At 54.6% G+C, this 11,055-nt stretch overlaps 1 protein-coding gene across 1 annotated transcript in view; it reads left to right on the top strand.

Annotated features, from left to right (window-relative positions):
- The window catches only part of LOC103922936, a 14,888-nt gene extending 4,159 nt beyond the window's left edge, over positions 1–10,729 (top strand). Inside the window, exons 6-17 of the mRNA XM_009331162.1 lie at positions 719–895; positions 1,002–1,090; positions 1,400–1,501; positions 2,935–2,998; positions 3,199–3,280; positions 3,552–3,667; positions 3,766–3,876; positions 5,769–5,923; positions 9,562–9,654; positions 9,756–9,940; positions 10,062–10,165; positions 10,585–10,729. Coding sequence (XP_009329437.1) covers positions 719–895; positions 1,002–1,090; positions 1,400–1,501; positions 2,935–2,998; positions 3,199–3,280; positions 3,552–3,667; positions 3,766–3,876; positions 5,769–5,923; positions 9,562–9,654; positions 9,756–9,940; positions 10,062–10,165; positions 10,585–10,729 — 1,423 coding nt within the window. The remainder of the gene's footprint in view (positions 1–718; positions 896–1,001; positions 1,091–1,399; positions 1,502–2,934; positions 2,999–3,198; positions 3,281–3,551; positions 3,668–3,765; positions 3,877–5,768; positions 5,924–9,561; positions 9,655–9,755; positions 9,941–10,061; positions 10,166–10,584) is intronic.
- Positions 10,730–11,055: the final 326 nt, after the last annotated feature.

Here is an 11,055-nt window from a genome sequence, read left to right as displayed (position 1 = left end):
TCACGCTGGCAGGGCGGGAGAAGCCGAAAAGTCCTTGACTTAGTATAAACACTGCTCAGCAACAGCTGAACCATCGGCGTGTTATCAACATTATTCTCCTGCTAAATCCACAATGCAGCGCTGCACCAGCTGCTGGGAAGAAAATTAACTCTATCCCAGCCGAAACCAGGACACCCGCCCAAGGACCTTCCCCGTGCTGGGGACTCACAGCTTCACCTCTTCCACCAGCGCAGGGATGTTCTTGCCTCAGCTGCTGCTCCAGGTTGCTCCTGGTCTCAGCAACAACTCACTGCCAGGTCTCGGGGAGATGAGCCTGCGGGAAGGGGAGACATCGTGGAAGCTGACGTGTGGCTGCCTGGACTGCGACCTTGGGTTGTACATGGAGCGGGTTTCTTTCTCCTCCTGGGACCACCCCAGAATTCGCCTTGCTTCTCTCGCAACTCGTGTATACCTGCTCCTGCACCGTGGCGATGGAGCTCGAGCAGCTGCTAGCGGACGAGATGGGTGCTGAAAGCTGGGCGGAGGTCCCTGGCGCTGTGCAGGGCAGAGGGGACGCAGGCCCGGGGTGTGAAGCGGCCCTTGTGTGAGAGTTATGGGTGTTGCTGCTATTTTTCTACTGACGTTTTTGTTAAAACACGGTAAACTACCGTGGGTGTCCCTTCTGTTCCGGAAGGCGCCTGCTCAAGGCAGCCCTGTCCCTTCCCCTCCTCGTCCCCAGGTGCGCTTTCCCTCCTGGCTTTTGGAGCGTTGGAGGACACGTGTGTGACGTGTCGGCTGCCCCCCCGGGGTCTTCTCCCTCGAGCCGTGGCAGCGTGGGGTGCCGGCAGCTGGAGGGGGATGGCTGGAGCTCTCTGCTGGAGCCCGTCACGCGGCGCTGGCTCTGCCCGATGCCCGGGTGAGTTCTGGGGCTCCCCCCGGGCCGTGCTCTGCTGAAAGCCACCGCCCCTCCCCGTCACCCCTCGTTTTCCTGCGTACGGGGGCTCTCGGGGCCCCCCCCCAAGTCCTGACCCCCTCAAGAAGGTGCTGCTGCGGGAGCCCCAGAAGCAGCTGAAAGCAGCCGTGGGCGTTGGGGACGAACCCGACCAGGATGGTGGGTGACCAAACCTCGCTGCGTCCCTTGCGAGCGCGGTGCCGGTGTGGTGGCTGTGTGGGAGGGCCCCTTCCCAGTGCTCCCAGTCCGTCCATCCTCGAGCGTCCCAGTTAGGGGCTCAGATGGCAGTGGGGATGGGAGAGGGGTCGCTGTTGGGGCAGTCCCACCTCATCTTTTTTTGGCTTCTTCTTCCTGAGCTGGGGAAACTCCATTTTTGAGGCTTCTGCCATGGGGAGAGGCTCTTCTTTTCCTCCCTCCCCCTGATTTCTTTCTAATTTCTAACCAGTTCCTCTTTTTTCCCCCCCTTAGAGCTCACACCACTACGCTTCCTCTCTGCATTTGCCTCTGCTAAGGATGACAATCCAGCTAGAAGAGTGATAATCCCCCGCGTTAGAGCAGGCGCAGGCTGCGGTGAGTGGAGAGTGGGAAATGCAGGAGCACGTCCCCTTTTTGAGGTGCCTTTTTCCCCTGGGGCAAGGTCACTCAGGCTTTTTGACTGCGACAGCTCTATAATGACCTTGGCGGATGTGGCAGCCATCACAAGCTGCCCTTCTCGTCGCAACTTTTCTGCTTTCATGCTGTTAACCACAGCTGCCCCCTTTCTCGTAAGAGAGAGGGCAAAATTTACCCAACAGGGCCTCAAAGCTATTTTAAGGAAGGAAAACCAGCTTTGAGCGATGTTGCGGAAATAACGCTGAGCTGCTTTGAGCATGGTGATGGCTGGCGTAGGCGGCTCTCGCCCACCTGCCTGTGCTAGCAATGCCTGCACCTCAGTTTAGCTTGCATTTCCCCCACCTGACTCTTTTTCTTCCTCCACACGTCACGGGGCTCCTGCCGGTATTGCCTGCAGTTCAACCAGGACCGGCAGCATTGGGTTAAACTGGTCCCTCTAGAGCAACCAGTGTGGCTGAGCGTCCAGCTTCCACGCACCGCTTAATTCCTTCCTGCTGCTGTTGCTGTAAAGAGGAGGGATCCTGCTCAGCAGTGTGCTGGGTTTGCTGTCCCTAGCTGCAAAATTAAAAAGCTTAACGAGGTTGCAGGTGTGAAGTTTGCGGTGTTTGCTGCTCTCTTTAGGAGCTTTTTTTTTTGGTTACTTTGCCTCTGTGCGGTCGGTTTGGATGCCAAAAGCCTCGCTGAAACCTTAAACCAAAGGGTTTGTTGCTTGTAGAGAAGCAGAAAATATCCTGACAAATCTCCCCGGGGTTTTCCCTACCTGCTCTGGACAGGCGGCACGTGGGGATGCCGAGGTTGGATGTGTGCAGCACAGACCGTGATGGGACAGTCCCCGCTCAGGTCCCACCATTCTGGGCATGGCATGGGTTGCAATCAAGGCCCCTGTGTGCTCACATTGCAAGTCTGGAGTGGTTTTGCTCTCCAGAGAAACCACTTTCTCCTAAATGGGGATAAATACCTAATTTTTGGATGCTTCAATAGGTCTAAAAGCATCTGACTCATCTTTGGACAGTCTGGCTCTTGCCTCACTGGGGTTGGAAGATCCTTGTGTGGGGTTTCTCAGCCTGCGTGCAGAAAAAGATGAGCAAGTCTTCCAAACAAACCAGTGAGAATGTCATCTCACGCCTTTATAGCTATATTTTCTACAACTTTGGGTTTGTGTTTTCTTTTCTACCTTTCCTGCCCTCTAATTAGTCTAGTCCCATCCCGGTTTCCAAAGGGAGAAGCTGACTGTCTCTTGGAAGAGACTTGAAAACAAGGAGTGAAGGAAAACCAAATAGATTTCTTGAGCTGTTTGGAACAGTTTCTATCCTTTCCCCTTGAGGAGCTCATTACCAACCCCTTGTTTCCAAAGAGTCTCCCAGGCTTTTTGGCACCTGCTTGCTCTGCAGAGCAGCAGAATGGCAGTGTGCTTCAAACCCGGGCTGAAAAAACAGTGGGATTACAGGGAAATCGGTAACAGGGAGAAGGCGGTGATGATGTTGGAATAGGTTTGGGTGGGGAGAAGCACTTGTCCTTCTTTGGATGTGCAGGGGACAAGGTGGCTTCTTGGTGGCTGAACATGGCACTGACTGTCTTTCAGAGGGTGAGGGGTGCAAGCTCTGCCCCACGGGCTGGACGCTGCGCGGGACCAAGTGCTATTGAGTTGCCAACAGGATCAACCCTTGGAGCGAGAGCAAGCGGGACTGCGTGAATCGGGGTGCCGAGCTGCTGATGCCGGGGGACCAGGATGAGCTGGTAAAGGGACGGATGGCATCGGGGGTGTGGGACGCGTCCCAGGACTGCACCCGAGGGGGCTGGTGGCACCCGGGGAAGGGTTAAGGGCTTGCCCCGAAATCTGGGGTCAGCACCCACCCCTGCGCCCAAGCCTCCGGGATGCCTCTGCCAGCGTCAGAGCGTGGGGGACACCGGTGGGGCTGGGTCCTGGGGTGGGGGCTGCGCGGGGACGGGTTGGAGCCCGTTTTGGGATGGCACGCTGGCATCACCCCCTGCCCTCTCCCCGATACAGGGTTTCGTAAAGGAAGTCGTACGGAAACCCACCAGGTCCTTCTGGATCGGCCTCTCCGTCCCCTCCGCCGGGAAGGGCTGGACCTGGCTGAACGGCTCCCGCCTGGACCAGGGCCGGTGAGCGCTTTGGGGAGGGATGGGTGTCGGGGTGGGCCCCTCCACCGTCACCCGAGGGACCCTGGTGCCGTGCCACGGGCTCCCCCCTGCACCCGCAGGTTCCAGCTGAGCCCCTGGGACGAAGGCAGAGCCTGCGGGGTGCTGAGGGGCTGCAAGCTGGGCTGCGACTGGGAGAGACTCTTGGGGACGGGCCAGGATCCAGGCCCTCAGTGGGGGGATGTGGGAGCCCGTGCTGACGTTGTTGTGCAACAACTATCTCCTGCAGAAATTAATAATGACATTAGCTGGGCTCTGTTGTGTGGTGTTTCCAAGCAAGTTTGCTAACGGGGAGGGCTGGAAAGAGCATCTTTCTGTACCAGATAAGCCTGCTTGCGCACGCACGCCCATCCTCGTGCACGCTGTACCTGTCCCTTTCTGCCCGGCAGCACTTGCCCCTGGACCTGCCTCACCCTTCCATGGCTCCAGGGTGCACCAGGGCCCCCATCCAACCCCCTGGGGAGATGCTTTTGGGATTTCTGCCTATGCCAGCGTCCCCCTCAATCTTCTTCCTGGACTGTCCCCATCCTCAGGTTGTGCTTTCACCCCAGGCACAGCACAGCTAACGCAGGAGGTGGCTCATGCCAGGAAGGGACTGGCAGGCGGTGGAGGAGAGGGATGCTCGTGGCACAGTGCTCGCAGCAGCATTGCAAAGGCAGAGAGGAAGCGCAGCGGTGAGAGTGTTAGGGTTAAAAAGTGAAAAAGAGGTGGCGGGATTAAAAAGAAATCCAAAACTAAAACCCCGGCAAGTGAGATCGCCACGAGGTAGTGCCTGGTCCAGAGCCCAAGGAGGGCAAACACCCGAAACCTATTTTGCTGAGCAGAGGAGGGGGACAGGGGATATGGGGACGGCTGCAACTCTAAGCCACAGCTGCCACATCGGGGTGATGGGGAAGAGATAAGAGCCTCTTCCTATAGCATAAACCTCCAAAAATAGGGTTTCCCCAGCTCAGAGCAAGCTGCAAAGCTCGGTGGGACTGCCCCATGGGTGTTGCGCCGCTTCTTGCCCCCGCTGCATGAAAACAGCTGCCTGAACTGGGATGCTCATGGATGGATGGACTGGGAGCACTGGGAAGGGGCCATTTGCAGCAGCCCTGATGCCCAGCCCTTCCACACAGCCACAGCATCACTGCCCTCGCAGGGGATGCAGTGAGGTTGCTTCACCCACCATCCAGGTTGGGTTTGTCTCTACCATCCACAGCTGCTCGTGAGGCTCTTGCAGCAGCACCTTGGGGAGGGGGGGGATCAGGATTAGGGGGGCACTGAGAGCCCCTGTACACAGCCTTGCACAAGCAAACGCACCCCTGTGCAGACACACGCGTATCTGCGGGCTCATCCTCCTGCCTGGAGCACCTCCTCTCAAGTGGGGAAGAGGCCCAGGCTGGGGAGCTGCCAAATGTTTCTTTGTGGGGAAGGCAGATGGGATCTGTCACCTAAAAACCATCCGTGACGCTCTCGTGGCTGGTGGGTGAGGATGCCGATGATGGGCAGCATCAGCTGATGCGCTTGGGAGGATGCTTTTGAGCTGATGCCATCCCTGCTGCCCACCCTCCCCTGGTTTTTTTTTTTCCTCTCTCGGTGGAATTTGCTGAAGCAGCCGGTTTAATCCAAAAAGGAGTGTGAGCGGATGAGAGTCATTTAAGGACGGTGCAAAAAAGCTGGGAGACGGGAAAGGAGGGGGAAAAAGCTGCAAGGGAGGGGAGATGTGTCTCTGCCTCCATCCTGCCTTTTGCCACCTAGGTTGGAGGACACGGAGGTACAAAGGCTGGAGCAGCTCCCACCTCCCCGCCGCCCTTACGGGTGCTGGAGGGAGTAGAGGAAAGTCAGCAGTGGTAAATACTGCAATAATTAAATTGGCTTTGAGGTGGTTTGTTTTGATGGTGCTGGGCATGGAGCACTTCCTCTGGCTTTTATTTTCACGCGTGACTGCTCCGAGGCAACCCTGAAGGCTCACCTGCTGATCTGCCCTTGCCGAGTATTTCTTTATTTTTTTATTTTTTATTTCTTTACTTTTTTGGCTGGGGAATGTACAGACAGCTTTACGTCCCCTCTGTGTTCTCTGTAGGAGACGAGACAGGATAGGGACTCTCAAGAGACTCTCAGCCTGTCACCACCCCGAGGACACCCTGGGCAGGACAATCCGAGGATGCCAACCTGCCTCCACCCGCCGCCGGGGCAATGCCGCGTCTCAGCGTGGGCTGAAAAGCCTTGAGCCGGTCGGTAACAGAGCCGGGAGAGCTGAAATTGGTGGGCTTCCAGACGTTTGCACCCACTGCCTTTCCCTTGGACCAAGCGGTGAGTTATGGGGCACAAGCCAGGGGTAAAAGCCTCGAGGAAAGGGGGCAGGAGAGCGTTGCGTGGTGGGAGGTTTGGGCTGGACCTGGGTGAAGCACGTTTGGACTTGAGCCTAATTCTCAATTGCAGAGATTGCTGTGCCAAATCCAAGGGAAAGGGGAATTCTTGACCGGGAAAACTGTACAATGACTTGCTGAAATCATTTGTTACTGCTGCTCAAGCTCATGCCTTTATCCGGCCTCATCCCTTGGTGTGGTGCCTTACATAGTGGAAAAGCTGAGTGAGCTTTTCCAGGTCCCTAACGATCACACTAGCTGTGAAGACGGAGCAGAGAAACCACTATCGACGCTGATCACATCTAAGCAACGGTGTGACTTGCTCCTGCTGTACCCCAAAAGCATCCAACCTGGGGGTGTCTTGTAAGCACCGGTGGGTTGTAGCTTTGCTCTGATTCTGCAAGTCCCGGCAGAGCGTGGCCGGGGTTTGGGATGCAGCCGCTCCCCATCTCCCCATCTGGCTTTGGGGGATGGAGGAGGGCGTGAGATTAACTTAAAAAATTCAGGAGCAGTGATAAGGAGTTTCCTAAGGCAACAGTACAGCTCAGACAGGAGTGGTTTACCACAGAAAGCATGTGGAAGGGGTGGGTTTCAGCAGCTGCTTGGTATCGGTTATTAGATGCCTCTGGTTGTTTCCAATTTGCTCAATTCTTGCTCTAGTACTGCAGGTAGGGGATAAATTTGGGGTTCAGGAGCAGAGAGCACCCCTGCGTGTGTTTAAATCCCTCATCTGGATGGAGGCTGTGGGCATGGAGGGGGGAAATCTGCAGTTTTTTCTCTACCACGGAGGAAAAACATACAGTGGAAGTCGGTTGCTCAGTGGGAGCTTCTCTGTCCTCTCCCAGCAGCTCCTGGAAGCTGGAAACCCCAAGTTCAGCAGCAGTTTCCCCGTGAGTTTGGACTAGGAAGCTGGCGTGGGAAAGCCAATTTTCCTTTGAGCATGCGGAGGGTGAGTTGGGAGCCTGCAGAGACGGGCACTGGGGCTGCCTTGCAAAGCTCCGCAGATGGGAACCTCCTAACTTCATTTGGGGACGTGTTTTTTTCCCTGCCCTCTAGCATCTTCCCCCTCGGCACTCTTCTCCCTTCTCCCCTGGGACTCCCGTTCCAGCTCAACCCGGGCTGTGGGTCCCACTTTGGGGTCCTGGTGACCCCAGGGTGTTTCCTTGCAGCGACACCTCGCTGTGTCCCCTGTTGCGTAGGATACCCCTGCAGATAAAAGGTGGATTTTTTCTTCTTTTGCAGCAGTGTTCGGGTGTTGTCAGGGCACGAGGGATTCAGTCCTGTTTGCTGCATGGATTCCTCGCTCCTTGGGTGCTAGACAAAAGCGCCTTTGATTTATTTCTGCGTGCCACTTGCAGAGACATAGCTTCACTGGGCAGCAATGTTTCACCCTACCAAGGCCGTGAACTAGAACAATGTCCGCCTGTAATGTTTCTGACACGCTTTTTGGGACACACAAATCCTTTATTTCCCACAAGAGTATGTTCTGATGATCAGGTTTCTCTGATCCCCACTTGTTTTTGGTTGTTTTTTTTTTCCCCCTCTTCCCCTTTTACTCCAAAATGCACCAAGCTGCAGCCTGGGGCAGGAGTAATTTCGTTTTGGGCGATGGGCGGGTGTTGGGGACAGTAGCAAAGTGCTACATCAGTTAAACCCTATTCAAAATCAAGTGTTTGGGGAGGAAAAAAACATCCTTCTGATTCTTACCTTTGCGAACACGTGAAGGTTGTTCTTACCTGGAAAATATTTGCTGCAAATTGAGGAAGGTCCAAAGGGCAGGTACTGGTAATGTAACTTGTATTTACAGTGCTGATATTAAACAGGAACACCAGCTGTGCATCTGACGTCAGGGTTGTATACACAGTTTTAGTAAATATGGAAGCTCTTTGTTAGAGGAGCTGTCGGTGACTTCAAGGGCTTGTTGACCACAGCATCCGCAGGTTTTTCTATTTTGCATTGGCGGATTCTTGTTCTGTCTCCTTCAGGTTTTTCTTGTAAATGTGAGTGTTCTACAAATAGCTCCTGTGGGACTGGTTTTGCTTCTCTGGAGAGAGACCTGAATCTGTTAATGTTTTGCCATGGGCTTTGGGAGAAGGCCGTGTTCAGGGAAAGGTCAAAAACCGAAAGAATTTAGAAAAACAGTTTGCAAGAACAACGTAGAAAAATATGCTGTCGTGGGAGGTTTTGAGAGGCAATAATTCAGAGCGAACGCAGGCTGGGACCTGAAAAAAGGAGAAATGGAGCTTTGAGGAAAATGAGAGATTTAGAAAAAACTGCTGTGACGAGCAGCACTGAGGTTTTGGGCGGATTATGAGCTTTTTGTCTTTTTATTTTAGTGACCGCAGGAGCATCCTGGCAAAGCCCCAGGACGGAGAAGGACCTGGCTGGTCCCTGGTGCTGTGCTGCGGTCTCGAAGTGTTCTTGGCCCTGGTCACCTTGTTGCTGGTGGAGTTGAGGGACGTGCTTGTCCCCGGAGGGTGCTGCTGTCCCCTCCGCGGCGCCAGGGATGGCAGAAGGTGTTCATGATGCGGGTACATAAGCACCATCCCCTTTCCTAGAGGCTTCAAGAGCTGCCCTGCATATGGTGGGGAGATGAAGGGGCGGTTTCTGTGCTTTGGTCTGGGGGACGTGGCTCAGATGGGTTTGAAGGGCCATCCAGCACCACGTGGGGTGACCTGAGGGTCCTGGAGTTGGGGGTTGGAGCTGAAAACACCCTGCAGTTGAAGAAGTGGGGATGTAATTGAGACAACACCTCTCCAGGGCAAACGGAGCCGGCAGAAGCCGATAAAATCAAGGCTGGCTTGGAAAAACAAAGCGAGTCCTGGTTTTTTGAAGGCAGAAATCATGTTTCCCTTCCTGCCATGCACGTAAACCAGATGAAGGGGGAATGCTGCTTTTTTCCCTTGGCTGTCCTGGGAGAAAAACACCCATGGTCAGGCACTTCCTACTGAATAACTCCACAGCATTAGTGGTGAAGAAGCACGGGCTTCTTACTTTTGCACACGCAAAGACTCGACTGCTGTAATGATGCCATCGCAGCAGAGAGTGGAGGAAGGGACCAGTAAGCACCGGTCTTGTTTTGGGGGCCGTTGTTTCGGAGGTCGTGGCTGGGCTTAGCGTGACGTGGGCAGCTAAAATTTAGTTAAAATAGCTGGGGTGAGGGGGAGGAGGATGTAAGAAAGGTAAAGATGTTTGCAAGCTGCAGGAGGCACAGGGCAGCCCAAGCTGTGGATCAGGGGATGGTGCCCATCTCTCGTGGTTGAGGGGGGATGGAGAGGATGCAATGAGGTCAGGCAGTCCTAAAAATCCCTGGAGGCTGATGAAAGCACTGGGATGCACCCCCTGAACTGAGCCTGCACCCCACTGTGTCCCCCCCACGTGCTTTGTGGCTGTATTTAAAGGTGTTGAAGGCACCCACGGGGGGAACACAAGAGCTGCAGGGAGCTTGGGGTGCTCTTTGTGCCGTGGGTTTGCCGGCCGTGCCTCTTCCATGTGGTTTGTCCCCAGGTTTTAGCCTCAAGTGCATTAAAGATAAAAAGGTCCCCATCGGGGTCACCGTGGTCGTAGCAGCGTTGCTTCTCACCATCATCGCGTTGGCGGGTAAGTGGCTGAGGGTGGAGGTGCCCACCACCAAAGGCCTCTCCTCCCCTGGAGAAAACCCAGCAGCATAAGTCACCAGGACGTGTTCTGCTTATTTCCAGCTAAGAAACGCCCGTCCTGTCCATCCTGCCCCTCTCCCGTCCTTCGCAGCTGCCTGGAAAACGGGATCGGGTACAGGGAGAAGTGCTTTTACTTCATGGAGGACGAAGCGGACTGGAACAGGAGTCAGAACGCTTGCCTTTCTCTCGGAGCCCATTTGGCTACCATCGACACCCGGGAGGAGCTGGTAAATGAGAAATCCCTGAGGAACTGGTGTGTCAGTGGCTTTTGGGAAGCAGATTTGGGATTCCCTTGCGGGAGGGCATAGTGTGAAGATACATATGATGCTTGCTTTTTCCCCCCTCTAGCGTTTCCTCTTGCGCTATGGGAGTTCCTTGCACTACTGGGTCGGTCTCCAAAGGGAAGGCTCTGGACCTTGGAAATGGTTCAACGGGTCTCTCTTCAACAACCCGTACGTCCCATCTTCTTCTGGAGAACGTAACCATGTCCTGGGCTGAGATGGGTCAGGGATTGAATGCAAGAAGACACATATATATAAATTTAATGAGGTGGGAGCAATTAAACACCACTTTTCTTGCTTGAGCTAAAGCACTCGGACCACAGTCCGTGGATTTGTGTGATGCAGATGCTGGCAGGGCGTTGAGGGCATCCCTGGATGAACCCCCCTGGGACCAAGCAACTGAAAATACTCCCTCCTTTGTGGAGTGGGAGGCAGTTTTTGTTCTGCATGGGGCGGGTTGTTTGCTGGGAAGGGTGGTCCCTGCTCCTTGCAGCACCGTTAACCCGTATGGGAGATGCTCAGCCACCGACCTGCGGCTGACAGCAACCTGTTTGCTTCCCTTTGAGTTTTCCTTCTGCTGTTTGGTGCAGGTTCGATGTCCGGGGCAAGGGACAATGTGCCTATATCAACGTTGACGGGATCAGCAGCGACTGGTGCTCCCAGATGAAATACTCTGTCTGCAGCCACCCGCAAAAGCGCCCCAGCGGGATTCGGAAGGATTCAGAAATCTTCTGAATTTCACCTGAAATTTCCCCCCCGGCAGTGGAGATCAACCACAAGCTGCTATTAACCCTACACAACATGGTAATGAGTGTCCTGATGGTATATATTTATTTTAATTTTAGTTTACAAAAGCAGAAACTCCTTATGACAATGACACGGAGCCGTGACCAAAGGATCCTTACTTTAGTCTGGCAACTAGTGTCTTTCCAGCTTTTGCAGTTGCAGGGAGACTTGGGAATATTCAAGAGGCTTGGAAAACTCCCTGCTTTGCCGGCAGCTGCAGCGCTGCGAAACTCAGTCCTGCTGGTTTTGGTGTCTTTGCTTTTTGGTGGATTTGG

This window comes from Pygoscelis adeliae, unplaced genomic scaffold (genome assembly GCF_000699105.1).
Source record: "Pygoscelis adeliae isolate BGI_AS28 unplaced genomic scaffold, ASM69910v1 Scaffold459, whole genome shotgun sequence".
NCBI classification, from domain to species: domain Eukaryota; kingdom Metazoa; phylum Chordata; class Aves; order Sphenisciformes; family Spheniscidae; genus Pygoscelis; species Pygoscelis adeliae.
The sequence above is the reverse complement of the archived record's forward strand: the minus strand, read 5'-3'. Positions and strand labels throughout refer to the sequence as shown.